This window comes from Penicillium digitatum, chromosome 1 (genome assembly GCF_016767815.1).
Source record: "Penicillium digitatum chromosome 1, complete sequence".
In the NCBI taxonomy this organism is placed as follows: domain Eukaryota; kingdom Fungi; phylum Ascomycota; class Eurotiomycetes; order Eurotiales; family Aspergillaceae; genus Penicillium; species Penicillium digitatum.
The window spans coordinates 4,075,776-4,103,272 of record NC_089384.1 but is presented as its reverse complement, the minus strand read 5'-3'; the positions used below and the strand labels follow the sequence as shown (position 1 = coordinate 4,103,272).

At 48.3% G+C, this 27,497-nt stretch overlaps 12 protein-coding genes across 12 annotated transcripts; 5 read left to right on the top strand and 7 right to left on the bottom strand.

The window, feature by feature from the left end:
- Window positions 1-559: 559 nt before the first annotated feature.
- Window positions 560-2,250, bottom strand: Pdw03_3740 (Amino acid/polyamine transporter I; the record flags this gene model as incomplete). Its single annotated transcript, XM_014676381.1, has 2 exons — window positions 560-2,040; window positions 2,097-2,250. The coding sequence occupies 2 exons, from the start codon at window positions 2,248-2,250 to the stop codon at window positions 560-562; spliced, it is 1,635 nt and encodes a 544-aa protein (XP_014531867.1).
- A 2,457-nt stretch (window positions 2,251-4,707) lies between these two features.
- Window positions 4,708-5,645, bottom strand: Pdw03_3739 (Helix-loop-helix DNA-binding; the record flags this gene model as incomplete). Its single annotated transcript, XM_014676382.2, has 2 exons — window positions 4,708-5,280; window positions 5,337-5,645. 2 exons carry the CDS (start codon window positions 5,643-5,645, stop codon window positions 4,708-4,710), a joined length of 882 nt encoding a protein of 293 aa, XP_014531868.2.
- A 3,221-nt stretch (window positions 5,646-8,866) lies between these two features.
- Pdw03_3738 (uncharacterized protein) lies at window positions 8,867-9,322 on the bottom strand (the record flags this gene model as incomplete). The annotated part of the gene is made up of 2 exons (XM_066100581.1): window positions 8,867-9,115; window positions 9,179-9,322. 2 exons carry the CDS (start codon window positions 9,320-9,322, stop codon window positions 8,867-8,869), a joined length of 393 nt encoding a protein of 130 aa, XP_065955981.1.
- Window positions 9,323-11,143: 1,821 nt separating this feature from the next.
- Window positions 11,144-11,691, top strand: Pdw03_3737 (uncharacterized protein; the record flags this gene model as incomplete). The annotated part of the gene is made up of 2 exons (XM_014676384.1): window positions 11,144-11,306; window positions 11,366-11,691. 2 exons carry the CDS (start codon window positions 11,144-11,146, stop codon window positions 11,689-11,691), a joined length of 489 nt encoding a protein of 162 aa, XP_014531870.1.
- Window positions 11,692-11,948: 257 nt separating this feature from the next.
- Pdw03_3736 (NmrA-like family protein) lies at window positions 11,949-12,939 on the bottom strand (the record flags this gene model as incomplete). The annotated part of the gene is made up of 3 exons (XM_066100580.1): window positions 11,949-12,601; window positions 12,679-12,685; window positions 12,790-12,939. 3 exons carry the CDS (start codon window positions 12,937-12,939, stop codon window positions 11,949-11,951), a joined length of 810 nt encoding a protein of 269 aa, XP_065955980.1.
- A 521-nt stretch (window positions 12,940-13,460) lies between these two features.
- On the bottom strand, window positions 13,461-14,720 carry Pdw03_3735 (Bacterial hemoglobin; the record flags this gene model as incomplete). The annotated part of the gene is made up of 1 exon (XM_014676386.1): window positions 13,461-14,720. One exon carries the CDS (start codon window positions 14,718-14,720, stop codon window positions 13,461-13,463), a length of 1,260 nt encoding a protein of 419 aa, XP_014531872.1.
- A 1,679-nt stretch (window positions 14,721-16,399) lies between these two features.
- On the top strand, window positions 16,400-17,438 carry Pdw03_3734 (Aquaporin; the record flags this gene model as incomplete). Its single annotated transcript, XM_014676387.1, has 3 exons — window positions 16,400-16,723; window positions 16,776-17,076; window positions 17,134-17,438. The coding sequence occupies 3 exons, from the start codon at window positions 16,400-16,402 to the stop codon at window positions 17,436-17,438; spliced, it is 930 nt and encodes a 309-aa protein (XP_014531873.1).
- A 618-nt stretch (window positions 17,439-18,056) lies between these two features.
- On the top strand, window positions 18,057-18,592 carry Pdw03_3733 (Amino acid/polyamine transporter I; the record flags this gene model as incomplete). Its single annotated transcript, XM_066100579.1, has 4 exons — window positions 18,057-18,141; window positions 18,198-18,343; window positions 18,404-18,450; window positions 18,505-18,592. 4 exons carry the CDS (start codon window positions 18,057-18,059, stop codon window positions 18,590-18,592), a joined length of 366 nt encoding a protein of 121 aa, XP_065955979.1.
- Window positions 18,593-18,636: 44 nt separating this feature from the next.
- Window positions 18,637-19,968, top strand: Pdw03_3732 (GABA permease (Uga4), putative; the record flags this gene model as incomplete). Its single annotated transcript, XM_066100578.1, has 5 exons — window positions 18,637-18,652; window positions 18,710-19,332; window positions 19,392-19,408; window positions 19,475-19,701; window positions 19,763-19,968. 5 exons carry the CDS (start codon window positions 18,637-18,639, stop codon window positions 19,966-19,968), a joined length of 1,089 nt encoding a protein of 362 aa, XP_065955978.1.
- A 268-nt stretch (window positions 19,969-20,236) lies between these two features.
- On the top strand, window positions 20,237-20,762 carry Pdw03_3731 (uncharacterized protein; the record flags this gene model as incomplete). The annotated part of the gene is made up of 4 exons (XM_066100577.1): window positions 20,237-20,326; window positions 20,388-20,431; window positions 20,557-20,636; window positions 20,692-20,762. 4 exons carry the CDS (start codon window positions 20,237-20,239, stop codon window positions 20,760-20,762), a joined length of 285 nt encoding a protein of 94 aa, XP_065955977.1.
- Window positions 20,763-21,312: 550 nt separating this feature from the next.
- On the bottom strand, window positions 21,313-21,816 carry Pdw03_3730 (uncharacterized protein; the record flags this gene model as incomplete). Its single annotated transcript, XM_014676389.1, has 1 exon — window positions 21,313-21,816. One exon carries the CDS (start codon window positions 21,814-21,816, stop codon window positions 21,313-21,315), a length of 504 nt encoding a protein of 167 aa, XP_014531875.1.
- Window positions 21,817-23,027: 1,211 nt separating this feature from the next.
- Pdw03_3729 (Exo-beta-1,3-glucanase, putative) lies at window positions 23,028-25,890 on the bottom strand (the record flags this gene model as incomplete). The annotated part of the gene is made up of 3 exons (XM_014676390.2): window positions 23,028-24,656; window positions 24,711-25,359; window positions 25,415-25,890. The coding sequence occupies 3 exons, from the start codon at window positions 25,888-25,890 to the stop codon at window positions 23,028-23,030; spliced, it is 2,754 nt and encodes a 917-aa protein (XP_014531876.2).
- Window positions 25,891-27,497: the final 1,607 nt, after the last annotated feature.

Genomic DNA, 27,497 nt, shown 5'->3' with positions numbered 1-27,497 from the left:
TTCGGCACTGGAGACAGATGTGGCTGGTGATCTCGATCTTTCTTCATTATTTGATGTGACATCTCAGTCTTGGGTAAAATGGCTGGGCAAGAATGCGAAGTGACAAGATGTACGGAGTGCTCAGCACGCTTGCAAGGTTGTTCCTGTGACCACTATTAGGGGTCAAGATGATAGTTTCCTCTGACACCGAACTGTCTCACGGCTTTCAGCGTTGTGCCGGCGGTCTTCAAAAGTTGTTCTTGGCAGGACTGGAGTTGCAACAATGTCGATCATGTTCCGCCGGTGCTCCGTATTATCCCGTGACTCTTCACATTTTTGTGTCAAGAAAAACAACAAAGAATTGGCTGGTGTCTAATTTAATTGTGAATCATTTATTAGGGCCAATGATTTGAATTATGTCAGAATTTCTGTCTTTGAGGATGGACTTCAACCTGGCTCTACATATACAAAATGCAACCGGGTTATGGTTATGGACACCCCGAACATAGCATGTATGTGTCAGTTTACACCAGTCCAAAAGGGGTATGGTTTTATAAATCAAAGAGGAAACCTCATGACATCACTTCTCATCAACAACGACCGGATCTTGAACGGCCGAAACAGGCTCATCAACACCTGGCTCATTTATTTCCAGATGATGGGCGTAGACCATTGAGGCGATGGCATCTTCGGTCGAGAGGTAGGTTCGGTTGCCTTGGATGAACCAGAATGAAACAGCAATGACCAACATGACACCAAAGACGGCAATGGCAAAGTTCATATCGCTGGGTGCCGGGTTTGGGCTCCCAGGGAACAGGAAGAAAATTGTAGTGATGATACAGTAGAAGATACTGACCCAGTTCAACCACGGACCAATGCGACCGAGCTGGAATGGACCTGGAGGCAATTTCTCACGACCGGTGATGAGCAAGGCGAAAATAGGCATCGCGTACGAGACAGTCAGGGCGATGGTGCTGACGCTGAGAATCGCTTCAAGCACGGTGTTGGCAAAGAGGTATAGAATGCCCACGATACCGATGACGATGCTCTGACCCCAAAGAGCGCGGGCAGGGACTTGCCACACGGGGTCGACGTGGCTGAAATACTTGCTGAAAGGCACACCACCGTCACGGGCAAAGCCCCAGGTCAAACGGGAGGCAGTGGTGAGGATACTGATGCCCTGGCCTAAACCATTGAAGATGAACATTGCAATCAGTACAGCGGCCCCTTTCACCCCAACAGTCTCGACCACAAGCTCCATGAAAGGGAGGTCGGCGTTGACGACACGGTCCACATCCTGGATGCAGAACAGGCAAACCACCATGAAAATGAATCCAGTCACGGCACCAAACAAGACGGCCATCCAGATGACTCGTGGGGCATTCTTCCGTGGCGCAGGGATTTCCTCCACCATATGGATGACCGAGTCGAACGCGGTCAACCCGTATGCTGCCTGTACTAACCCGGTAAACCAAACCACACCGTCGCCCCAGCCAGTTTCATTCTTCCAAGCACCAAACGCGAACGAAGCGGGCTGGAATGACAAGTGACTCTTGGTTCCGACCGAGATGAGCAGCACAAGAGAGAGCACAATGAACAGGCCGAAGAACCACACTCCAACAAAGTTGTTAAGCCAGGGCAGGATCTTCTCCTTGCGGCAGCTGACGACGTTGATCAGGGTCAGCACGAAGACCACCCCTATGTATACAACAAAATTGAGCCATCCCTTGTTGGCTCCATCCCACTCGGGATTAAACATGGTCTTCATGCCCAGCAGGAATTCAGTCATGAAGGCGACCTGCGACGCAGTCAAGGTCCACCATCCAAATGTATTGATCCATGCACACATGTACGAGACGAATCGGCCCAATGGTGTGTTCCACAGTCGGTATACCCAGTAGGCCTGACCAAGGGCCGTGGGCATGCTGCTAGTCAATTCGCCCAGCGAGAGCGCCACACACAGGTTACATGCTGTGACCAGCACCAGGCCCCAGAGGATAGTGATAGAGCCACCATTGGTTAGACCACTACTAAGATCCTGAGCGAAGGTCGAATAGGTTCCTGGGGCAAGTCAGCACAGGGGTTCACGTCAGGTGGCAAAAAAAACGCAAACATACCAAGCACACAAAAGGCGAGCGCCAGCATACTCCATACATCGAACTTCCGCGCCAAAGCCTGGGAATGACCCAGCGCAGCGAGATCCTGCGCATCTTGCACATTCTGATCCGTCAGCGGTGGCTTGAGGGATTGCGAATTCGACTCCAGATCCATGCCGTGGTAATTCAGCCGGAGGCAATGTAGATCAACTCAGTAGGCAGACAGGAGGGATATTCACCCATTTTCTGACTGAATGTCAACGAGAAGTATGAAGTATAGGGAGAAATGATTTCTATATAGCTTCGATCTGGTTTTGGTCCCCGTTGACACCCCTCACGAATTAACCCTGTTCAGGGAAAACACTTAGATAAAGCGGGAGACCAATTGAGAGCGGCCAATGACGGGGCGGACCTGATACTGGTGGTTGAATCAGAACGATTGGTCATGGACAAGGAAGATGTTGATAATGGAATCTGAAATTTTTCTTGGGTGTTTGCGGGGAGTCATCTTCGGGAGGACCTCCCTTCAGTGGGCCATTCAAAGTATCCACCAACACACTCCACAGATAAGAACTGGGGTACAACTGGGATTGAATTCATGTTGTTTGAGTAATTGAACATCAAATCACATTCATGTGGATATTTTTGCTGCCTATTCGCAAATGCCATGGCCATTTCATAGCTCCGCACGAGGTCCGACCAGCATGACTCAACAGATTCTCTTCAAGGATGTCCCTCCAAACTTGAGTAGAACGCCAACTTCAAATGAAATATACACAGTCTCTCAAAAACCTTCCCAATATCAAACTCAATGGCATCGCATATGAACATCAAAGCTCGATTGTCAGTGGCGACGGTTGACCCAAAACGGCAAGTCCATGCGTGGGCCGATAAGAATCAACGATTAGCATTTTGGAGCTCCAGCACAGTTTAGGGGCGTCAGTTCCGAGATTAATGGTGCTCTAGTGTGTAGATAGACACCATAATAGTGACGGAAGAGCTGCATATCTGCATTTCAAATGAAATACTTAACAGTATCTATGTGGAGTCAACACCACACATGCGCCATAGCCTTGGCTTATCCAGCGAAAGCCCTTGCGATATCGATGTGAGTTCGAAACAACAACTTGAAACATATTCAGATGATCAGCAGCTGGGTATGGCGGGATAGTCACCTATGATTTGTTGCAGTAGTCCCATGGAAAGCCATCCAAAGGGGAAACCTGAGACGACGGATTCAGGACGCACTTTGCACCACTAAAGCAGCAGCTTTGAGCTTCATCCAAGGAACGGTGCAATCAAGGTCCACTTCTTCAATTATTGCTTCGGAATGAGAACCATCGGCTTGCCCTAGGGTGGGCGAGTCTCCTCAGTTAGGCATCACAGTAGGCTCCCTGCCATCTATCTGACTGCAAGGTTCAATCTCGCCCAGCTCAATACCCACAACGGAAGGAGAAGGAGATGGCAAGAACCGAGACACGGCGGTGTAGGCCAATGAACGAAATTCCGTAGTATACACGGTTGGGAAGCAACCCGGTGAACCCAAGATTGGTTCAATTTGATCATCGTCATAGTGCATCCGTGACAGACTGGCATGCTCGCTATCGATTGCATATTCCCAAAATCCATTCATTGGAGATGCATAGCCGTTTGCTGGCAGTCGTGCAGGCGAGAAATTGCAGGGATATTCAGGCACGGTGCAGTAGCTTAATTCCAACCGGGAAACATTGGATTCGGACACCCCTGGTGGACCACATGGTTCAATGTGTGACTTCTCGAATCATCCTGCCCGCTGTAGTTAGTGCAGCCAGCTCTTTGATGAACCAAAAGCAATGTCCGCTGTCCCCTTCGATGTTCCCGGCTCGACATCATGGGAAATTTCCGAAACTAGTTTCGCTGATCTTATCCGTTCCCCCTGACCAAGTACGGAGAGCCAAGTGCGTCTCACAAGGCGATACTGGCTCTGATCAACTTGCTTCTTAGACAGAACACGTCCGTTGAGTAATATTCAGAGTGCGCTTTAAGCCACATCGAGGCCATCTTGAAGGCAAGACGACCAAGGTCATGATACGAAAGACATTCAACTTTGATTTTGAGAGCATTCCCCTTGCTAACCGGAAGTGGCCAGTCAGTCCAGCACCGAAAACACGGAGGGAACAGACCTCACTTACAATGCAGATGTGCTTATATACAAATATGGATGGGACCATCGAAACGCATCTAGTTCCACATTGGGAAAGCATCAGGCCATACTCACACGATCATGAAAGGAGAAATATTTAAGCAGAATAAATCATCCAAGTCTTGGCAGTTATATTAATGTTTTAGGATGCTATCCATGAGGTATTCCCATCCATTTAGGGGGAATCACAAGTCACATAACACTTTTGTGGTCGCCACGACCGGAAAATCAAATCATATCTGAGATGAGAGAGGGCCACATATGAGCCCAAATAACAGATGTTCCGAACGCCTCCTCCCACCCACAAAAGAAAAAGAAAGCAAAAAGAGAACGCCGACCGGGACCGCGTTGTCCGGCTACTCTAAGAAAACAACGCTCGTCGCGGTCATGACAAAAAGAAAGATGCTTGAAAGCAGCAGCGTCACTGTGGCAAGATCGGCATGGCCTTGATCATAATCGAGGATTTTTAGCATGGCGCCAGATACCTCCCGGCAGCAAGTTTTGCTTGAGAAGTGCGAGCTCCTTGTGCAGAGCCTGGTTCTCCTGCTGGATACCATCGATGTAGGTAAGAGCATTGGTTAGAATCTCGGACTTTTTGAGAGACCCCGCGCCAACCTTGGAATGCTTCTGAACACCCGAGGGGGAGATGGCTTGCTCGAGAGAAACAAATTTGGCGTTCATGTTGGTGCGGTAGCGCTTCTCGATGATGTTATGGGCGGCACGCTTAGCGGCATTCCGCATCTGAGGGTCTTGACCGCCCGTTGATGAGCGGGTTGAATCTCGGGAAAAGCTGCGGGTCTTGCGGGATGTGGGTTTGGAGGGTTGGGGCGTAGTAATCTCTTCTTCCTTCATCTCTGGACTCGATGACCATCTTGTTGAAGATGAGCGAGCCTTGCTCTGTGTTGGAAGTTGAGAAGAGGTGTAGTTTGTGGATTGGTTTGTCGACTGTGTTTCAAATGTGTTCGAGTCGATGGAATGGCGGGCAACAGCGGATGGCCATGTTTGGTCGTCACTTTCGAACTCCTGTGCGGAGATTAGCTTTGTGTGTCAAAATAATGATTGGATGTGTGGAGTCGTACCGATGATAGTGAAGCCGCATCTTCGGGCATGGAAAAGCCACTAATCCCAGAGCTAGCAAATGGGTCACTGAAGAGATCCTTGGATTCAAGGTTCGTCAGACTGTCTGCGAAGTCGAATGAGACGGGCTCCATATCTGTGGGGTTGATGGAGAACAGGTCAATGGCGTTGTCATAGCTCCAGTTGGCAGCGAGAGGGTCGGGCCTGTCGAAGTAGTCGGCAGGTCGAGACTGGGGACTCAGATGTTGGCTGAGGTAGGTCCCCTGGTCTATGGAGAGATTGGGGATCTCATTGGATCGGTTGCAAGCCATGATGCACATCTTGGATCATACGTTGGCCTCGAAGGCAGAGGATTGGGAGATGTAGTAAGTTGAAAGAAGTACTATAGTGGAAAGGTGGAAAGGTGGCGAAGGACCAAGGATTTATAAATAAATCACAACTGAAGATATCATGGAACAGGATATGGGTTTCGGCTGCAGACCATTTATATAAAGCCAGAGTGTGCCCCGAAAAAAAAAAAAAAAAACAGGGGTACGAAGGTGATCCGGAACAGACGATTACACTTGTGTACGAATTGACCTGTGATGTCAGGTCTTGAACAGACCCTGCGTATCCAAAATGGTCTAGCCTCCGGCTAGTCACTCTCGCTTGCACTGCTGTTTGGTGAAATCAAGCCGAGTTTCCCCCCTCCCCAGGTGGTCAACGGCCGGCTCCGACGAGTAAATTACGATACTCTCGGTAACGTGTGAAACCCTTGAAGTTAAAGTGGAGGGAACCAATGGGCTGGGCCTTGTCCAAGGCTCCGCCGGCCGAGTCTCGGAGCCGATCTTATGTATTTTTAGGAAATCCAGGTAAATAATACAATGTATGTAATTTAGACACTGTCTGTTTTACATGTACCTTTTGGTGCCTCCTTTTCTTATTTCTTGCTTTGATTCCACATAACACGTTGTAGAATTGAGACCTGAGACCCGACTATCTATGTACTAGTAAGTCTCTTCAACATGGGTGAAGCCAATCCCATCTTGCCGAGTTAACTGTTCCCAGTTCTTACACGTGGTATGCTTGTCAGTTTAGATCCGGAGTAGCTCTTCGTACGAAATTTCAAGTATCTTTCCGTCCTAGCCTGGTACCTGTAACTAGCGGCGATTGACAGATAATTTTACGGGATCATTTCGTCATAGACGATAATTGCTTCGTTCACCTTGCGATTCATCCTGGAGGACTAGATGAGGTTCTTACATAGGGACGGACTAGATGATCACAAGATCAACTCAAAATTGATTCCTCGCTATATATATATATGCATGGACTACAATTGTGTGCGTAGGGAATCTGCATCAAACCCGGCTTTGCATCTTTTACATTATTTACCCCGTCCGGTAAAATTCATACCCTGTTTCTTCATCGAGTGTCAAGGATCCTGCTGATTGCTTGCCTCACCATATATCCTTTGACGATCACCTGTCATCCACCCTGTCAGGCAATCTATTTTCTGTGAGATGGACCTCTGGAAATATGCGACTATACTATACGTCATTGGCCGGTGACTCCTATAAAAGCTGTACGAAAATGTCGAGATATCATGTCCGAACGCCGAGATACGTAAATTGATATGGTAGCAATGCTGAAGAACATTGATACGTCAAAACTGGTTATCACCGACTTAAACACGCCACTACGGTGTATCTATAGTAACTCTACAGTAAATAATGACGGTTTGACACGCCCATAATTTTTCGTGGAAAGGCCATGTATACTTGGCAATGCTGTCAAGTTCTGCCTTGCCGCTTGTGGCCAAGTCGCCGCAATGTGTACTCCGTAGGTCTCATCAGCATAGTACTTTTGTCGGTCTCACTGAAAATCGGCGCCACCTATTTCTTGTGACGATTTACGATGAACATCCAAAACAAACGTGTCAGATCCAGATGTATTAAATCAGATTGCTTTGGATTGATAGGATAATAAAGAAAGTGTAAGAACTAGACGTAGAGTTACTCCGTAGTGCCGCCACGAGACCTCCGTAGCGTCCAGTAGCGAAACAGGGAATTCCTGCTTATTCAAATTTCATCCCCAAAACTACTCCACTTGCTATTGGGATCAGTGGGGTGACTCGGATGCTCTCCTACCCTTTGCCCCTCGCCCTACCCTCGAACCCGATGTCCACCGAGTCCACGCGAAAAGCTCCTGTGACAAACCGAGATTTCACACGAATCGCAGACGGAGTCCATTTCTCCAGTTTGGCGTCCGGTCAACACTTCCGCATTTTGTGGCATGAGGGTTCGTCTCCTGATACTGCCCGATGCTACGAAAATCCGACTGTATTCTTTCTTCTTTCAGGATTTCAGGAAGTCTTTGCCAATACAGTTCTTGACGATTGCAAATAGATGCATTGTTAGACTTTGTGGCTAATTACCAACATTTCGACCCCTTAGCATCTCAGATCTATCATAACCTTAAAATTTGCACCATTCTATGTCCGTACCGAGTCATGTAGTCCGAGACTAAGTCGGCACCCTGCAGGCGACCCGTTACCCCTGTGTCACTGTATGTTCGAAGATGAGGACGATGAGGGTCAGTCCACCCGCGCCTTGACCCAGTGGAGCAATAACGGACGCTAGACCTGTCATCTGCACAAAAAACACGGATCTTGACTCGATTCCGGCCCCGACTATCGTTTCTGGATCTTGATTCCCGGCGGCTGGATCTTGATCAATAACCAAGATGGCTTTTGACCAAAATAGGCCTGTCCGGATCCGACGTCAGGAAGACTACACGGGAGGATAAAATCTTTGCCGTCCGTGTATATTGGTATTAGCACTTCACATTCACAGAACTGGAGGCAAGCTGTCCCCGCCTAGAAGCTTGTTTCGTCGAATTGCACTCCAAGACTAACCTGGCTTAATTACACCTTGAAATCGCTGGCTTTGGGGTGAGATTCTGGGATAAATCTAGCATCGGATCTTTGAACAACTTCTAGGGGCCAAAGTCCGATTCAACTAAAGGCAGCAATAGTACTTGATGCTCGCTTATTTCCCATCTGTCAAGTATGCAAAGATTGGATATGGTTTTCATGAAATTTGTTAGAGCCCTAGGCCAAACAATTGCCTTACCAGGACGCTGTTGCTCAGTAGTCCGCCCTTTGTGATGAGCATGACTGTTTCTAAATTTTTCATAATTGCTTTAATTGCTATTATTATGGTTACTGGAAGAAAGTAAAGCCCTTAGCTCTTCATACACGTTACTAGCAAGTCGAATTGCGTCCGACTAGTGAAAGTTGCTTCCGCTGAGCGACGCACGGCTTATGCTCGGGTTCAACACCCAAATCAGGTACAACATCATACGGTCCGGCAAGTGATCCACTTGCGGGTACCCATCTAAATGCGTGATCCACTTTCGAATTTCTGATTCACAATACGTATCAGTGTCCGGAGTACGGCGTACGGATCACGGAGTACAATGTGTTCTCGTTTCCATTCGATCCTTTGTAAACCATCAATCCCAAAAACAATTTGGCGACGTACCGCTAGACCTAGGGGTAGGATGGGCTGAGATTGAGGAGACGATTGGTGTGCTCCACGACGCACATTATCCGGTTGAGGCGTGGCACTAAGATCTGACATATAGCGGGAACAAGATTTACGATCATCTCAGAAAAAGTGAATTGGTAGGTTGCAGGGTGAGTGTTTTCCTCGATTCGGGGTTCAACGAGCGCATATTTGATCAAATCTCCGGGGTTAATCAAAGGGGGAATGCAATTGTGACTGCTCCGTATAAACCCCTAGACAATAATATGAGTGGCTGGTATTCTGCAAGAGCTCGCTACTGCAAACTTCCAGGGTACCTTTAGTAATCCCCAGCCTACCAATCTCGCATAATTGATCGAACAAAAACACTGCAACTTATTTACCAGACCCGAGACCAAACCCATTAGCACGAAGTACGCAGACAAAACGTTCCGATCAATTAAGCGTGTCGATCTCTTCATGGCGTATGGAGTACAAATAGGAGTAGGGGGAGCGTATCTGGAATGCAGACTGTTGTCATGCTCGGCAAAATTGCAGTTGATTCAGACGATACTTTTGTGCTGTGTTCTGTGCAAAATTTCGCACATGTAAATATAAAGATGCCATATCTTTAAATTATTTCTAGGCTGAGCGATAGGGGATTTTTTGCACTATCGTAGTTTGTTGGGGGCTCTGCAATAGTAGGGTCCGAAAGAGAGGAGGGAGAGAGTTGATTCTTGAGAGGTGTTATGCCTCAGGCAATAGAATGTTGCCTGAGGCCACGACCATAGGATTTGGTGGTGGTCACGTGGCAAGTATGCCACGTCAGCTTCCGAGCTGTGGCGCAAAAGTACAATCCTATACATAGCACACTATCTTGCTATTGTTGTATGTCTTCACCAACTTATGCTACGTGGCGTGCACTTTTTAACTTCTAGATGGTGGGCACATGACCTGGTTGTTCAGATGCCTCAGGCACAACACAAGAGCCACAAGGCTTAGGACTAACCTAACCTTGAAGCCCCCTTGGTTAATCAAGTCGATTTTACTCCGTAAACCTTTGAAATTGCTAGAATTGCATCCGACATGAATTATTTTACTTACACTACGCAAAGATGCGTTTGGTCGCTCTCCGGCAGTCACCCATAAGCAGTAAGTCTCTTAAGAGGATCCGATTCGAAATATGCCCTTGATGACTCCTGCCTGCGCAAGTGATTTTCGACGTGTGATATGGCTACCATCTTGCTGGATTGACTTGCAGATAAAGGAATTGTTGTTGGAATCTATTTGTGATGCCCCTTTTCGATTTTAGATCACAACATATATTTGTCGACTATGGCTACCTTGGCTGGTGAAATATAGATCGCAGTGTGATTAGAGTTTGAATCAAGAAAAGCCTCGCCCGCGTGGTCCGATCCTAAATACAACGGTTTCCATTAGGCTTCTAAAGAGAAGGGAATTGCTTGGAGCATCGTGGTTATGTTAACCAATGCTAGTTTCTTTAGCCAACCTTTTTTATCTGCCAAAATTTGGATCCACAAGTCTCTCCGAGCAAATATTGGCCTTCGGGTCGATACTCGTGAGTTGGGGGTCTGATGGGCGAGCGACAAACAACAATTAATGCCAAAAATAGTCGGCCTAGAAACTGGGAAACTGGATCAACTCATAGAATGAGGATCGATAAAATTACAACATACAACAGTCATGCTCGCCAAACCTGAAGATCGACAGGGGCTTAGTGGACTCAGTCTCACATTTCGGAAAGTAACTAGTTATATATATCCGGGTTTTAACCGGATATGAAGGGTCTGTCGGAGGTTTGAGTAAAATTCAGGGTCTCAGGAGTAGCTTGATAGGCACAGTCGATCAAAGTTATATGAAATCGTCAAATCTCAAGCTCCGTATCGTAGCAAGTTAGCCTCATCAACAATTCAATCTTTCAACAAACCATGCATTCGATACCTCTCACTTCATAGACCTCTCTCTGATAGACATGTGAGATTCTGTGGAATAGGCTGAATCGCTATTTCGACGACAAATGTCGACATCTGGAGTAGATCATTTTGTCATGAGGGGTTGCAAGACATGTTTCAATATCGCGAAATGATTATCCAATATAATTGGCAGAGTGTTTTGGAGCAGCCACTCTATTTTAAAAATAGAATCATGCCCAGTTTTATGACGCCAACCCGCAGAGGCAGGTCTTGGCTTAAACTCTATGGCTCTTGGGGGTACATAAAAGACTCTTGTCCTTCTCGTTCAGTCTATCATCAGACACACTTCTACAAGTTCAAATTACAAAAATGAAGTTCTCCCTTGCCACCATCACCGCCTTCGTCGGCGCCATCAGCGCCGCCAAGCTTCCCAACGCGTTCACTCTCGTTGCTGACGGCGGCTACACCGTCTTGACCGATGGCCAGAACGCCTACATTGGCGCCAACACCACCGACCATGAGATTCTGATCCGTAAGTTTCCAGCCGTGCATGATCTTAATTCACTCCCTAACATGATATGATTTTTCTAGTCCGTGGCGGCAGCCCCAATGGCCTCGTCACATACACTGCCCAGAACAGTGTTCCTACCGCTTTCCAGAACCTCTACGTTATCGAGAACGATGTTTTGCCTATTGGTCTGACTGCGCCTCACTCAGGTGCGGTCCCCGCGGGCGGCAACATTACTGCATTTGGTGTCAACGACCAGGGTCTGTTCACCTATGACGGCAAGGACTGGTTTGCCGTTGAGGGCTACGGTGATAACGAGGTCAAGGAGATCTATTGGTACGGTTCTCACAGCTCTACCTACCGCGCCTTGAACCTCTATGTTAAGGAGCTGAAGAATTATTCCGATTAAATATCTACACGGTTTTGACGCTGGGTCGGGATGATAGAAGGGCTTGATGAGAGATGCTTGTGCTTTTAGTGAGAATTTTCATGTTAACACACGCCTTTTTCTACCTTGTCATTTCGTTTAACTGCACATACTGCATGTATCACACACACCAAAGTTAACGCGTCTGAAACTTCTCGAATCTTTGTTCTATTTTCGATAAAACCACTCTATTAAGTACCTTGTGCACACACGTTCCAATAGGGGCAGCCTGCAGAGCCTCACCCAAACAGCGCCTTCACAGTAGTTTCGTAGCTCTCCGGTTCACGCCCCAAGACCTCGCGTAGCGCCGGAGTCACAATTGCAGCCTCACCCTGCCTGATAGCATCCCAGGCCGTAGCCCAGTCCCTCGACGGATTCACCCCCTTGTATGTGTGTTGATCTCCAATCTGAGGAAGCTTCACATGCTCATCGATAGAGATCTCACGAATCTTGAGCGGTTTCCCAATCGCCCGACCGATAATCTCAACTGACTCCACAAGAGAGATCTCCTGAGACCCAGAGAGCAGAACAGCCGTGTTCGAGTACTCGAAGCTGGTCGGGTCATTGACATACGAGGCAATCAGATTAGCGGATGCCTCGCCAAGCTCATCGCGCTTGATACATGCCACGCCCGGGCCTGTACCCGAGTGAGGGATCGTCACCTCGTCCACTGGATTCTGCGGATCGAAGAATGCGGTATAAATCGGGAAGGATTCAGTGTAGAGACCCTCGCGGACTATAGTATAGGATAGCTTATCCTGCAGGGAAGAGAGGTATTTCTCTGTAGCGATGTGAGCGCCCATCACATGGGCGATGGTTTGGTCAGTCAGATTACCGCCGAATCCAAGAGAGGAGTAGAAGATGTACTTGACGCCGCTCTTTATGGCTGCATCTATAGCAAGACGGTGTGCCTGGTTATCGTTGCTAGGCCATCTACTTGAGTTGGCTGTGTCACTTGATTCCCCTTACCTTGACTCTGTGATCTATCTCGAATGATGCATATGAGATCAACATCAAGACATCCATACCACCAAGGGCTGTGACTAGTGTTGATGGATCATCATAGTCTGCTTTGTGTACCGTGGCACCAGCTTGCTTGAGGTCGTGCAGTTTCTCGGGGCGTTGAGCACTCAGAACTAGGTCGGATGCTGGGACTAGTTTCGCCAGGTGGTTCACGATGCTTGATCCAAGGGCCCCAGAGGCGGGGAAGATACCTATTTTGGCACTCATGTTGATCTAAGGTGAGGATGATAGAAGGATAATTCAGTCGGTAGGTTGCGGTTAGGACTGTTTTCGACCATGCACTTGACTGGGTGATTATTTGAGCCTTTATATCCTATGTTTCGTGATCGCATGATTTTAAATAGAGATCAGTATTCGGTCCATGGCAGCATTGATCGAATGCAATGACTCTGAACTTGGTTTCTCTATGAATCCATGGATGTCGATCCGTGACTTTTTTTTTAAAAAGAGGATTGCTAATACACCACCCCGTTGCGCCAGGTTTTCACCGCTATTTAAGAAAAAAAATTCAAGTGTGTCCTATCTAACTGGGTGTGCTCCATAATTGTCCCCCTTCAAAATTATTGCTTGGTCAGCAGAAGGGTACACCAACCTTGGGCAGGGATCTGATTTCTATAATTCGTCAAGATTTGAAGTTTCAAGAGATGAGATATGTAGCTCTACCCGCCAAATTCACAACTGACAAATGAACAAAGAACGAAATCATTTGGTTCAAGATTACTCCGAACTCAATGAGGAATACCTCCGGTTCCAAACAATTCCATCTTGATGCGATCAGCTCCCACGCCTCTGGCTTTGAGACCCGACTCGACATCGATCATGAACTTTCCGGGTCCACAAATATAATAATCTGTCTTGGCATCATCGAGGAATAAGCCTTGATCATCCACCTTGGTCAAGTCCACCCGCCCGGCATGGTCATAGTCCACGCCTTCCTTCTCTCCCTCGGAGGGGTGACTAGTAAAGAATGTTGTTCGAATAGAGGGGAATGGTGTTGTAAGCTCAGAGATGTGCTCCTTGAAAGCACGCGCGCCCGACGAACGTGCGCCATGGATGAAGTGCAGTTTGCGCGTTGTTGGCGATTTGGAGATCAAGGTGTTCAGCATCGACGTCAGTGGCGTTAAGCCCACGCCGGCTGAGATTAACACAATTGGATTGCCGGCTTCCGAGTCGACAGGGGTAAGGAAAAAGTCGCCGCAGGGGTGTGACACCTTAAGCTTGTCGCCGATGTTGAATGTGTCATGTAGCACATTCGAGATGTAACCCGGATGGGCGGCAGCACCTGGAGCAGCTGGGTTGAGGCCCAATTCTCTTTTCACGCTGATGCGATAGTAGTCCGGCTTTGGCTGGTCGCTGAGAGAGTACTGTCTAGCCTGCAGGCACTTGAGAGCGGGGACGTGCGTTTGAACGGAGATGTACTGGCCGGGCTGGAAGACCGGCAATGGCTTTTCATCGACAGGAGCGAGATAGAAGGATGTGATTTCCTCGGATTCCTTGACTTTGTTCACGATCTTGAAATCCCTCCAGTCAGTCCAGCCCTCGGCTTGTTCATAAAGCTGCTTTTCGCGGCCGATCAAGATATCGGCGAGCTGCCAGTAGGCTGTGCCCCATGCGTCGAGAATTTCCGGGGTCAATGCTGCGCCAAGCACCTCGCCCATAGCTTCGAGGAGGTACTTTCCAACGATCTTGTAATCGTCGGGCTGGATATACAGAGAGGCGTGCTTGTTGCAGATCAACTCAACCGCTGAGCTAAGTGCGCCGAGATCATCGATGTGCGACGCATATGCGTAGAGTGCACCAGCCAACGCACGAGGCTGATGGCCGTTGACCTGATTGGCAGTGTTAAATACGGTGTTCAGCTCCGGGTGGGCTTCGAGCATATTGCGATAGAAGACGGTCGTGATGGTGTTGCCATGTTCTGCGAGAACCGGAACCGTCGCCTTGATGAGCGCAATTTGGTTTGGGGTCATTCCTGGATTGGAACTCATGATGTGTAGATCTATAATATTTGGGTGATTGACGAAAGAAAACGTTGGATGTCTGTACTGTTCAATGGCTGGTACAGGGGTTTAAATATAAACAACCTTGGGAGTCGGGATATGTGAGTAATAAGAAACTAGCTGCGTCTGGTTGGTTGTCCAGCTATTTATCTCCACCGTACCTGGATCGCTAGCACACGGGATTTTATAAAACTCAGAAGGCGTCTGGCATGATTGATGAGCATTTTAAGTGCCGAAGTGAAGACATCTCCGCGGAGAGCCCCGCGGAGAGGGGAATACAATAGAAAGGGGTCAACTCGGTCTGATTTCGCTCATTGTATCTTGAAACTTGCCCAACTACGTAAATTTGTGTCGCAAGTTTGAATTGGCCTCCCCAGAATACACGTGGAAGGTCATTTGAATATGATGAATCTATAAATTTACAGTGCATGACAGGTTAAGATCTGACCCACCTTCAGTTAGACTCGTCGATCTAGATCCTGGCAGTCCGTGAGAACTGGGGTGATTCTGCCAGCGAAAAATAAAGACAATCGGAGCTCCAAGAAATGACGGTGGCTCTACGTAACCTAGAAAGCTCTGGAGCCATATCAATTTCCTATTGGATATGTTGGGACTCTGCTATTCCGTCTCACCGCTTCGTCACGTTGGTAATCAGTCAAGATACAGATCTTGTAGGATCCCGCTACAGTACGGAGTATATCTCCCTAGCAAAAAGCAACATCCGTCGATGAGGCTGGTTTATCTATTTTCTTCTTCTTTCCTTGTTTTTTTTTTTTTTTTTTTTTTTTTCAATACGCCATGCGGAGCACTGAGTCATGTGAAGTCGACATGGTCAGGCCACGCGAGAATGTCGGGTCCAACGGCCCGGTTCCTGCCGAGCCATTAGGTAAACTTGATTACTCACGTTTGGGCAGGTGACCTTGAAAAAGTCAGATCTTCATTGCTCTGTCCGGAGAGTACGAAGTACTGAGAATGAACTACACGGATTAGCTGCCGGTTTAACCGTTCTGCCGCTGCGAATTGCTAGATCCATGATCTTCTTGATTGAGCCGGAGATTCTATCATGGTCCAGTCCTTCACCTCTAGATCACCTAACCCGCTAGCACTCGTATAGCGCTGGTCAAGTCCGAGTCCGAGTTTGCCAACTCTAAAAGGCGTTTAGACGAGACCATTTGGATCTAGATCTCCTCGGTTTTAAGCTAGGTCAATCACATGATTCTATAAACACATGGAGAAGACCGATGGCTTCTATCGACCAGTGCAAAATCCGGGGAGAATGACGCGTGTGGAGGTCTAGACAATTTAATTTCAGAACCGTTTGCGGAAGTCGGGTTGCTCCCCATTCAACGGCTATGGACTCCACCGAAAATCCTAACTTGAATAATCCTACTCTATACGGGAGAAATCAATTTGATCCCATCCCATTGCACCTGGTAAAAGGGACAACTGCTATAAATAAGCTCTGATCGTGGTCGAGTCAAGTGCTAATCGATCATACATGGACCAGTCGCAACTCCGCCCGTTTGGAGTAGTGACGTCTGTGATTTGTAGCGGTTCAAAAAGGCGAAGAACGACGGATGATTGAAGAGACCGCGAGGTTCTCATTCGAACGAGACAGTAGTCACCTTCGGTTTCGATTAGTTCCCGTCACCCCTTCACAACTCGCGATGCTGTTCAAGAAACGCCACTCATCCGATACCTCGACAATTGGAGGGTCCATGGCTACGGGAGGACATGGCCAGCTGCCCATGCTGCGGCTACCGGACAAGCTGCGGTATAACTTGCTCTGCCTGATGGGCGAGTTCGTGGGGACTTTTCTGTTCCTCTTCTTTTCTTTCGCGGGTACACAGGTGTCCAATACCCCAATGCCGCCACCTGGCTCCCCGCCGAATACTTCGAACTTAATGTACTCAGCGCTGTGTTTTGGATTCGCTCTAACCGTCAATGTCTGGGCGTTCTTCCGAGTCACGGGTGGTCTCTTCAACCCGGCGGTATGGGCATCACCACACAGGAATGGGAATCTTTGTAGCTGACACTCACTAGGTTACGCTTGCTCTCTGCCTGAGCGGTGGTATGCCCCCTCTTCGGGGGTTGTGTGTATTCCCTGCGCAACTGGTCGCCGGAATTGCTGCTGCAGGCGTGGTGAGTGCCCTGTTTCCGGGCCCGCTCAACTGCGCAACACGACTCGGCGGTGGCGCATCGATTTCGCAAGGACTCTTCATTGAGATGTTCTTGACGGCGCAGCTTGTCTTCGTCATTATCATGTTGGCGGTGGTGAAGCACAAGTCCACCTATTTAGCTCCAGTCGGAATTGGTCTGGCTTTCTTTGTTGCAGAATTGGTTGGCAAGTAACAATCACAGATTGATTATCTCCACGTATTGTGCTAACCCTGCACGCTAGGTGATTACTTTACCGGAGGATCTCTGAACCCTGCTCGCTCCCTCGGACCGGATGTGATCAACCGCTCGTTTCCGGGATACCATTGGATCTATTGGGTTGGTCCATTGCTCGGATCCCTTCTGGCCTCTGGATTTTACAAACTCCTTCGTCTTGTGCGCTGGGAAAGGATCAACCCTGGCCAGGATTATAACGAGGAAGAGGTAGCTAGAAAAGAGTCGTCGATTGGCTCAGAGCATACCATCACCGCCAATGTCCCTTCACCCCTAAGTCCGAGAAGAGACGTTCCGTTCGATGAGAATGTTTAATGCTGCTCCATCGTTCGAAAGCTGCTCGATGAAAACCTGGCTTTCGCCTAGATGGCCACAACCGAAGCAACCTTGGATTCGGTGGACAATTTTCTCCAGGCATATAGTAGAGTCACTCTCCATCACATGCGGTATGATGAGGCTGGGTAAAGTTCATCAATGTCATTGAGGGCAGAAAATGAATTGGAATTTGCTGGCATTGAATATTGGAGTTAAGAACTTCAGCAAATCGTCCAAGCTTGTAAGGATTGGCAAATTGAACCAAATTTCAAGTTAGCTGGTATAATAGACATGGCTCACTCAATAGGCATTGAGGTCTCAGAATCGGTGCAGATCAGCCGTCCTCACAGCGTCAACATTCTCGATAATCGACGGGAGGACACGAATGCCCCACATTGGCGCCTTTGCACCTCGAACGCAAGGGCCAGATCACTCTGTCCCGTCTCCTGCAGGAAACCGCAATTATTGGAGACGGCCACCGATGGTTGGCCAATCCTACATTTGGCGTGGGAAGATGCGTTACAAGATCCCTTGACTTGACTCCCGGTTGATATGGCATTTAAGTCATCTATCCCCGCCATGTGCGTCTCATCACCTACCTGAGCCGAGGTGTGAATGATGGACTCGCAACCTGCCAACACCGAGGCAGTCGCACCGGTCGCGACTCACGCGAGAGCAGATGCCGGGGATGTGCAGCTACTGGGTATGACAGTATGCTTTCTTTTTGTGAGGACTCCTGGTTTCTAACGCCTTTTCTAGCACGGATGGGCTACAAGCAGGAACTTCGTCGACACTATTCCACCCCGCAGGTTTTCGCTATCGCATTTAGCATCATGGGCCTGGTGCCCTCTATCGCGTCGACACTCTCGTTCTCTCTCCCCGCGGGTCCGGTTGGCATGGTCTGGGTATGGGTTGAATCCTTGTCAGTCTGGTCGTGTTGTTGATTGACTCGGCGTATGGAATAGGGATGGTTCACGGCGAGCATATTCATCGTGTTGGTCGGGTTGGCAATGTTAGAAACTTTGATTGGGGCTATCTGTGGAACCATCGCACTGATATTGTCTAGGCTGCTCTCGCGTCTGCCATGCCGACAGCTGGAGGGCTGTATTGGTGGACACATTATTTTGCCGGACCAAAGTGGAAGAACCCATTGAGTTTCTTGATCGGATATAGTAACACATTGGGTTTGATCGGTGGCATGTGTTCGGTGGACTGTGAGGATTATCCATACCTGTTGCCCTCGATTCACATCGCTGATGCTTGTTGTGCAGATACCCTCGCACTCATGATCCTCTCCTGCGTGTCGATATCACGGGGAGATGGATGGTCTGCCTCGCGCGGCGTCATCTATGCTGTTTACGTCGGCCTAATCCTCTTCCACGGGCTTTGCGGTTCCTTGGGTGGACGTTTGATGCCAAGAATCCAGACATTTTGCATCTATATTAACATTGCCCTCGTCGTTGCGACTGTAATCGCTTTGCCGGTTGGAAAAGTGATACGAGGTGGGTCCCTTAACTCTGGCCATTACGTCTATGGTCGTATCGACAACGAGACTACATGGCCGGCCGGATGGGCATTTATGTTGGCATGGCTCGCTCCAATTTGGTCAATCGGCTCATTTGACTCATGTGTGCACATGAGCGAAGAAGCTATGCATGCATCCAAGGCTGTACCTCTTGGAATCATCTGGTCGGCAGGTTCGGCATCTGTGCTTGGCTTCTTAGTGCTGTCCATCATTGCTGCTACGATGAACCCGGACGTAAGCGCGACAATCAGCACAAAGTTCGGTCAGCCAATGGCTCAAATTTACTATGACGCAGTAGGCAGAGAGGGTGCTTTGGCATTTATGGCTGTACTCTGCATCATTCAGTTCCTCGTCGGTCTCAGCTTGATTGTGGCTGCTTCCCGCCAAGCATGGGCCTTTTCTCGCGATGGCGCACTTCCATTTTCTAGGTTCTTCCGCCATGTCAGTAAGCGCATCCAGTACCAACCGGTACGCATGATTTGTGGCTTAGTGATTGTCTCCATGCTGCTAGGCCTGCTGTGTCTGATCAACTTGCCCTATTCTCGCTATTTGTAGCAAGCAACTATCTATCATGGGGCACCCCGATATTCTGCCGCTTGGTCTGGGGCGAGGAAAGGTTCACCCCCGGAGAGTTCTACACCGGCCGGTACAGTAGACCTATTGCATGGGTGGCCGTTGTCTATCTCCTTTTTGGGGTGATCTTGTCTGTATTCCCGACAGAGGGTCCCAGTCCAACTCGTACGTATTTGAACACTAGAAAGTCGCTCAATCGGATGGCTAATGATTTCCGTACCCATAGCGTCCAACATGAACTACACCATCGTAATCAACGGCTTCGTTTGGTTTGGGTGTATGGCTTATTATTTCCTTTTCGCACGGCGATGGTACATTGGACCCCATATGACTGTCGACGAGAGTGCTTCTACTGCTTCAGACAATATCATTTTCGTACCAGCTCCCCATGCGCTCCCTACCGAGGCACTCGGATCTTTTGACCACAAGTAATAGTGATTTTTTTCTCTCTCGATATCTGCCATCGTTATAACTCTCTGTTCCAATCGGTCTTGCCCTTCCATAACACATTCACTCGGGGTTTTATTTGCATTTATTTGTGTGCCTCATAGACACGTCTACTTTTTTCCAGCTTGTCCTTAATGCATACATGTGACCCGCTGATCTCATGTATACCGATTGGCTCAGTAAGATCAAGGCCATAACTATGTCTCGACAGAGTTTATTGGCCTAACGAAACTGGAACTGTATTTTCGACGTCATGGTCAAATCCTGGTGGAACCGTTATGTTATTGTTTCCATCACAGTCTTCATTTTTACCCCGTTGCCATCCTTGTTCAAATTATACGATGTCTAAAATAACAGCCCTCTCCAAGTCACCCAACCACTCATCGTGGGGACTCGGAAAATAGCCTTTGGAGTGTTGTCAGATCTCTGACCTAGGGAGTCGGACATGGTAGGCCCAGCCAAATTCCCTATCGCAAAGTCGTTGTTCTTGGTCCAAAATGGTCAAGAACTGGCAAGAGCTGCCATCACAAATGGGCGCCGATGTGACTAATTAAGATGTATTTGCATTTCAAGGGTGTTCTTTATGTCTCATATCAATGCCTATCTCGTTGTGGGATGGTTTTATACCCTCAGGGTACAGCGTCGTGAGCAATGTGAGTTCGCACAATCCATTAACTTCGGATCCTGGTTCTGATGGCCTCTTGGTAGCCACGCTACTAGAAAGACCAACGGAGCAAGCGTATGTTGGCTATGTGATGCTCTCTGACACGGAGGGGTGATCTGGTGACTCGATTTCCGGTGTTTCAGCTCCTTGTTTCGGAGATGAAGGGGTGGGTGATTGTGTTGCTTCATCGTCCTTGCTATGTGAACTTGCACAAGTTTGTCTCTGTTCTGTTGTTGGTAGCCTCGGTACTAATGCTCAATGGGACCTCTCTCTTAATGTCGCTTTTAATGTGCCTTCAGGTCATGTCTCTGTTCGAGTAGTGCACCTGAGAAAGGCTGCTAACCTGGAATATCTATCAAATGTGTCCAATTGGATTTAAAGGGGTTTCAACACATGCCTATTGGTCGTGGGACTAACAATGAGTAGATTGAATGAATTGATGTGGTCGAGATTTTTGACCAAGAGTAGGTTTTATACATTGCGGTCAGTTTATATGTACAGTTTCCGAAAAAAAAAACGCTGGTATTGGGCCTTTTTTCCTTGGCACGAGGAAGAAAATGGCGAACAAACAGTTGAGGAATGTCGTAAAGCGAAGGCATAGCACAGTGGATATCGTGCCTTAAATTAAATCATTAAATCAATGAACAGAGCAACGTATCAACACTTTACAGTGCAACCATGAGACCCAGCACACCGGCCATACCAGCAGCAACAACGCCGACAGCAGTGGGACGAGCAAAGGCCGCGTTGTCAGATGTGGAGGAAAAGCCGGAAGAGCCGGAAGACGCGGACCCGGTGGAGACTGCGCTGGTCATGGTAGTGAACTCAGTAGCGGTGGCGGAACCGGCGGAGTCGGCCAGAGTGGTCTGAGCCGAAACTGCGGTGGCAACACGGCTGGTGATCTCAGAGCCGATGGAGCGGCCTTCGCTGGCGAGGGCAGAAGCCTCACTTTTGATGGATGAGATGGCGGCGGCTCCGCCGGTGCTCACGGCTTCGGCGAAAGAGGTGGCCTTGGAGGCGATTTCGGATCCGATGGATTGGCCGCCGCCGACGGCAGTTGAGTATATGCCTTCGACGTCGGAGACGATAGAGTTCACGTCAATACCGTCCGGGGAGGCCATGGCAGCAGTCGCCAGGAAGAGGGCGGAGGAGATCAGAGTGAACTTCATTTTAGTGGACAGGGAGACAAGAGTCAATTGTGAGGGTGTTTGATGTGAGTAATGGGATGATCTCGATTGTAAGGAGTTAAATTTTCGAATTGAAATTGTATGCTAGAAATCCGGGGGAGAACTTTTCCTTTTGTAAATTTTGTGAATGACTCTTAGTTTCCTATAGATAGAAACATCGGACTTTAATTGCGCATGGATGCTAGGCAGACAAGGTGGCTGTGGCCGTGGCGACATGACCTCAGCCCTATCAAGAGGGTTTCTGATGTCGATCATAGGGTCCATTAATGGATAAAGAGGCTATGCACTGGTACTCAAGTATGGACCGTACCGTGTTAGAGCACTGCACCGGGGGTCCCACCATACGGGTTTGGGCAATGACATCGTCATCTCGGGGTCCACTTCGTGATGAGGGCGCAGTTATGGGGCTGTTTCATCGCCCTCGTTCCCTCGCCCCCAGGGAACACCTGCAAAATCTACAACACAGACGTGCTTGTCTTCGTATGAGCTTGATTTGCCTTGCTCGCGGGCAATGCAACACTGCCCGCAGTGAAAAAAGGATGTCGTTGCAATCTTTTAGGTATTTTTGCTGCCTTCTGGGTCCCAAACATTCGATTCGCTTCGGAGACCACGGCACTATGCTGACATCTGATCTCCATCAGTTAACTTGGTGGTAGAAAATCAGTAAAAAAGTGGTGCCCTTGAAAGCGAATCATACCGATATAGTGGATCACTCTTGCCTTGGATTGGATATACAAGTCTCGGCGCCCGTCACCGTAATTAGAACAGATCTTCCTGCTTGCAATTTCCAAGTATGTTGTATATCAGCCCCTATGGCAGTTTCGGATGGCGAGAGATAGCCAAGGGGATAGCCAAGGGCTTCCATGACGCGTCACATAGCAGACTTGAGTGCCTTTATTGCTAGGGGACAGCAGAGGAGTTTGGTGAATCATGACTGGCTGTAGAATTGCTGGGGGGCGGATTAACCGTTTTGCCTGAGGCAAAGACAAAGAGTCACGTGTCGCGGCGACACTAAAAAAAGACACGTCGGGGGAGAACATGCTGGAATAAAGGATTTTGGCTAGTGGAGTGTTTTGATTGTTCATGAACTTTTTCATTAAAAGATCATCATTAAAAGATCATCTATGATTTAAATTACTAACCAAATGCATATGTCCAATGATGATGCAAAAAACAACACTAAATGCCCAACATCACGCGGTAAACTGGCTATAAACCTGGATGATGGCTCCCCACCCGCCTTTGTGGTCAGCTTCACGGGGATTGCTCCTCCCATCGAGCACCATCACGTCCGTCATGCGCGTGCTGATCGAGTACCAAACCAGATTTTGAGGGTTATTCGTCACCCGCATCATGTTGGTTTGGCAGTTCCCGTTGCAAGGCTCATTATACAGGCCATTCCAATATCCATCGAAGAAGGCCCAGGCAGCGGAGTTGTATAGCGCAATGTCAGATCCACCGTCCACATTCGTAGCCATCGCAGTGCGACACTTTTGGTCTTCTGCCGCACACCACGAGAAATCAGGGTCGCCGTATTTGGCAACGGCTGTCCATGGCGCTGGCGCAGCCTCGTACTCGCCCTGACCTTGCATGTAGGGTGTCTCTGTTTGTAAAAGACCCGCATAGACGTTCTGAGCGTTGTGGAAGTTATAGTTGTACAGCCAGTGATGCTCGGAACCGGTTCCTGTCAGCCAGGTGCCCTTGGTGGACTCGATCAAGATTCCACGGCCAGTTGAGATGATAGTGAAAAGTGACTCGCTGTCAAGATTGTGGTCGGCGGTCCATCCCCAGAAGTTCTCGATATATGCAGAAGAGCTCTCGGTCAGGTGCATCACCATGAACGCGGCCATGCAGTCCTTTGGATCTTGTGACGTGCAAGCACTGGCGATGCTGGTATCAGCGGTTCCCCCCACCATCGCCATCGTGTTCCAAAGACCAACATCGCCAGGCTGATCGCCTGCAGCATTGATTTCAATGATCTTGGCCCCCGGGAGGATCTCGCCGACCGAGAATCGCATGTCTTGGATTTCAATCATCCCGATGTCGCCGGGGTTGCCAAGTTGAACAACAGGCCTCGGATTGTTCGAATCCTTGAACTTGTCGCCATATCCAGATATGACGGCCCATGCTTCTCCGACAATGCGAGTTCCGACTGGGACAAAGATAGTATCTGAGACTCGATATACACCAAAGGGAATGTATGTGATCTTACACGAATCGGCATTTTCAGCCAAGATAGCGTTCAGACCTTTGGTGTCGTCAGTGTTACCGTCACCTTTCACTGTGTGTCCAGATACGGTCTTCACATTCACAATGTCCGCCGTGCTGTAATCTTGATAGGTTGGCTGGGCCTTCGTAAAGTATTTGTCTCCCACCAGCAAAGGGGCCGGGCGCTTTGTGTTCCGGCTTTCCCCAGTCTCATAGGTCTCTGAAGCGACAGTACCCCAGACCCAGGTATCGACATGAGAGGTAGCGGCCAGTGCCACATTTCCCTCCGCGTCGACTGCGATAGCGTTCGAAGTATCATGCTCGAGATTCTGGATGAGGAATTGGCTATTTTTGTTTCCGGAATCATGGGACGAGTCATGGAATCTGACTACTGGTCCAGTGTTGGTGGAAGTGGAATCCAGAAGCACCAGACTACCCAATCCATTACCAGTCATATCGATGCCAGTGCCGCAGCGATCAAAGGTTGCCTGTTGGAGCAGCACAGTCCAGCCACCTGCTGCGGAGAAAGCTGTTCTGCAAGACTCGAAATAGATGCTTTTGAAGTTGACCTGTTGGTTGGAGTTCTTGATCCCGACAAATCCGCCAATAATATGCTACACGTTGTTAGGCTGCTTTTTCTTCTCTTCGTTGTCATCAGGATAACTTACCACATCCGTAATGGCAATTGTTGACCCAGCGTTGAGGGCGATTCCCGTGTGGCCAATGGAGTTTTTTGGCATTCGAATCTTCACATTTGTCAGGCCTGATCCTTGGGCAACTCCCCACTGAAGCGCAGTGAACTGGCGATCCGGGTCGAGGGCAGTCGTGTCCAGGATCACGTTCTTGACAAGCATGGCAAAGCTAGTTTCTGGGTTACCGTTGTGTGAATCGTACCCCATAATGAGATAGTCACCACGGAATCCGGGCGCAGCCTTGATGATGGGTGGATTTAACGGATTGCCAACAATTATAGTACCCACTGTCAGGTTGAGAGGGCTTTCAAGCTGGTATACGCCACCTGGAAGGTAGACTTGGGCAGGGTAACGCGTGACACCTTGACCCTTACGACTGCCTCTTTCGCCGTCATCGTCTATGGCCTCCTGCAGTTTCATGGTTTGATCGCCACTGCCATCATTGACGACTGAGTAATCCATCACATTGCGGTACACCGGGTAGAGCGATGATTTAGCGTAGGGAGCAAACCCTGCTCCTTGTTGGTTGTGGTCCTGCTCATCAAGCCAGTAGGTCTCTGGTGATTTGTTGGAAGAAGCAGCACAAGATTTTGTCGCGTGCGAATGGCCTTCTTGGAATGTTGGACTGAGTAGATTGGTCAGAATTTAAGCATCGTCTGGAAATGTTGAATGATACATACGATGGGGTCGGAGCATTAGTTCTTGTCGATTGAGTGTGGGGTTTTGGTAATGGGGTAAAAGTCCTTATACTTGTTGTGAGGGTTTGGATGACCGTGATAATAGCGCTAGTTGCTGTCGAAGTATCATGTGTCATTTTTGAGGAACTAGCCAGCTCCGGTGAAGGAGTTGCCATCGAAGCGTAGATAGTATTCGACGGAGATTCTGAGACTGTGGGGAGAGGAATTACTGCAACCGACGAAACTGTGGTACTCGAGTCTTGCTGAAGAATTGTAGTTGGTAGTGCATCGGTAAGATCTGCCAAGTAAGATGCAAGATCCCAATTAAGAGGGTCGTCATCATTTGATGCTCTTGCTTGAACCGTTTTGGACGAAAGTGCATCTGATTCAGCAGCACGCACCAAATGCAGAGGCACAATAGCACCTGATACTGTAGATATAATAGCTGCTACTGCAGCTAGAGAAGAGACACCCCGCATGTTCAACCACAAACCACCTCAATCTCGAAGTAGATCAAAGTGAGTAAGAGAGGAAAAGTGGATGGATGAATGTTGATATAATTGATTCCCTTGAATGTCAGCTTTTTCGACATACCATGCAGAGCATCTTGGAATGCGCATAGAGATCATATCGCATGAAGAATGTGTGTATACTTTGTCGGCGCACCTTGAATGTTCCGACTGAAAGGGCCAGTGGTCGGTACCCCTTGCAAGACTGAGGATTCGCAACCCTTGGGCAAACTATCGCGGGCTCATCTCGTTGCTATAACCTCCCTCATAGTGCTGAGTTGGTTAGATTGTGATTTTAAGCTGAGTTTACACTGTTCTACATCACCCCTCTTCCTCCACAACTGACTACTAAATCCCTAGGTGTCAATTAAGACTGACAACCTCGTATGGCCATGAACTATGGTTTTAAATTCAGAGTTCGTTTTGCACTGCGCATGTTTCAATCATCTTAAGATGAAAGAACTGGAGTTGCATCAAATGCTTTCATCAATTTCCTCTCTCAAATTGGACCTCTCTCCTTGGATGTATTAAAGATCAACGGTGAAGTTCTAGGCTATGTTTTGATTTCTGCCACCCCTGAATCCTATGTAACACGCTTGAAATCAGCATCCACGCCAAACAATCGTTAGAACACGAATGTTGGGCATGTTCATGTTGCTCTAGACTCAAGACATGTGGCAAGAAGTTCAATGTCGGCACAATCAAGATTTCCGACGACACCCCTTGCGTCCATCCAAGGTTCACAGGTGATTATAGAGACTTCCATGCCAACGGTAGCTATGGAGCCTAAAGTATGCCTCCTCACCTATCCGACTTCGTTGTTGGGGCATTGATTATGTTACTATGATTGGGACACACCATGCCGACATAATCTGCCAAGCTTATCTCCATGGACCTTACCAGGGAAGGTTGATCCATCTCTCTACCTTTGGTGGAAGTGGTAACAAATTTTGTGAATGTTATTCTATCTCACAGAGGTCTACTGCTCTATGTTTAGCTGCATAGAAACTACCAATCAATCAATTGCATTCCGATCTGGGACGGGATCTGTTGAGCAGTCATCCTAGCAGTATATATATCTGTGTCATGTCTGTGTCTAATAGGCACAGCACAGACCAATCAGTTGTCAGATCTTGAATTCATTTCTTTTCACCTTGCAAGATTTTTTTCCGTTTTGGTAAAAAACTCCTATTTCGAAACTTGCGCTTCATTCAAAGATTTAACCGTCGAGGGAGTTCATGGTTTCACATTTACAATCCACAATGCAATCATTAGCGAAAGAGAATTGCCCAATGGGCCAGAAGTCCCAATCTGTCTCTTTCGGGCTGTCGATGCATCTTTCTTCAGCAATAGCATGATGAAATTGATGTTAGTGGTAAGTGGCGAGAAGAATACAAGTCCGAGATTTGCGTGGGACAGATTTCCGATGAGGCGACACCTGCAAAGAATACCTCATCACTGGCAGAGAGGGCTGGAAGTGCCGTGGAGTTGACAGTTTCTTACATTGCTGATCTACATGACAATTAATTTCTTGCTAATTGCTGACCGTGGTTCACACGTATACTCCAATCACGTCT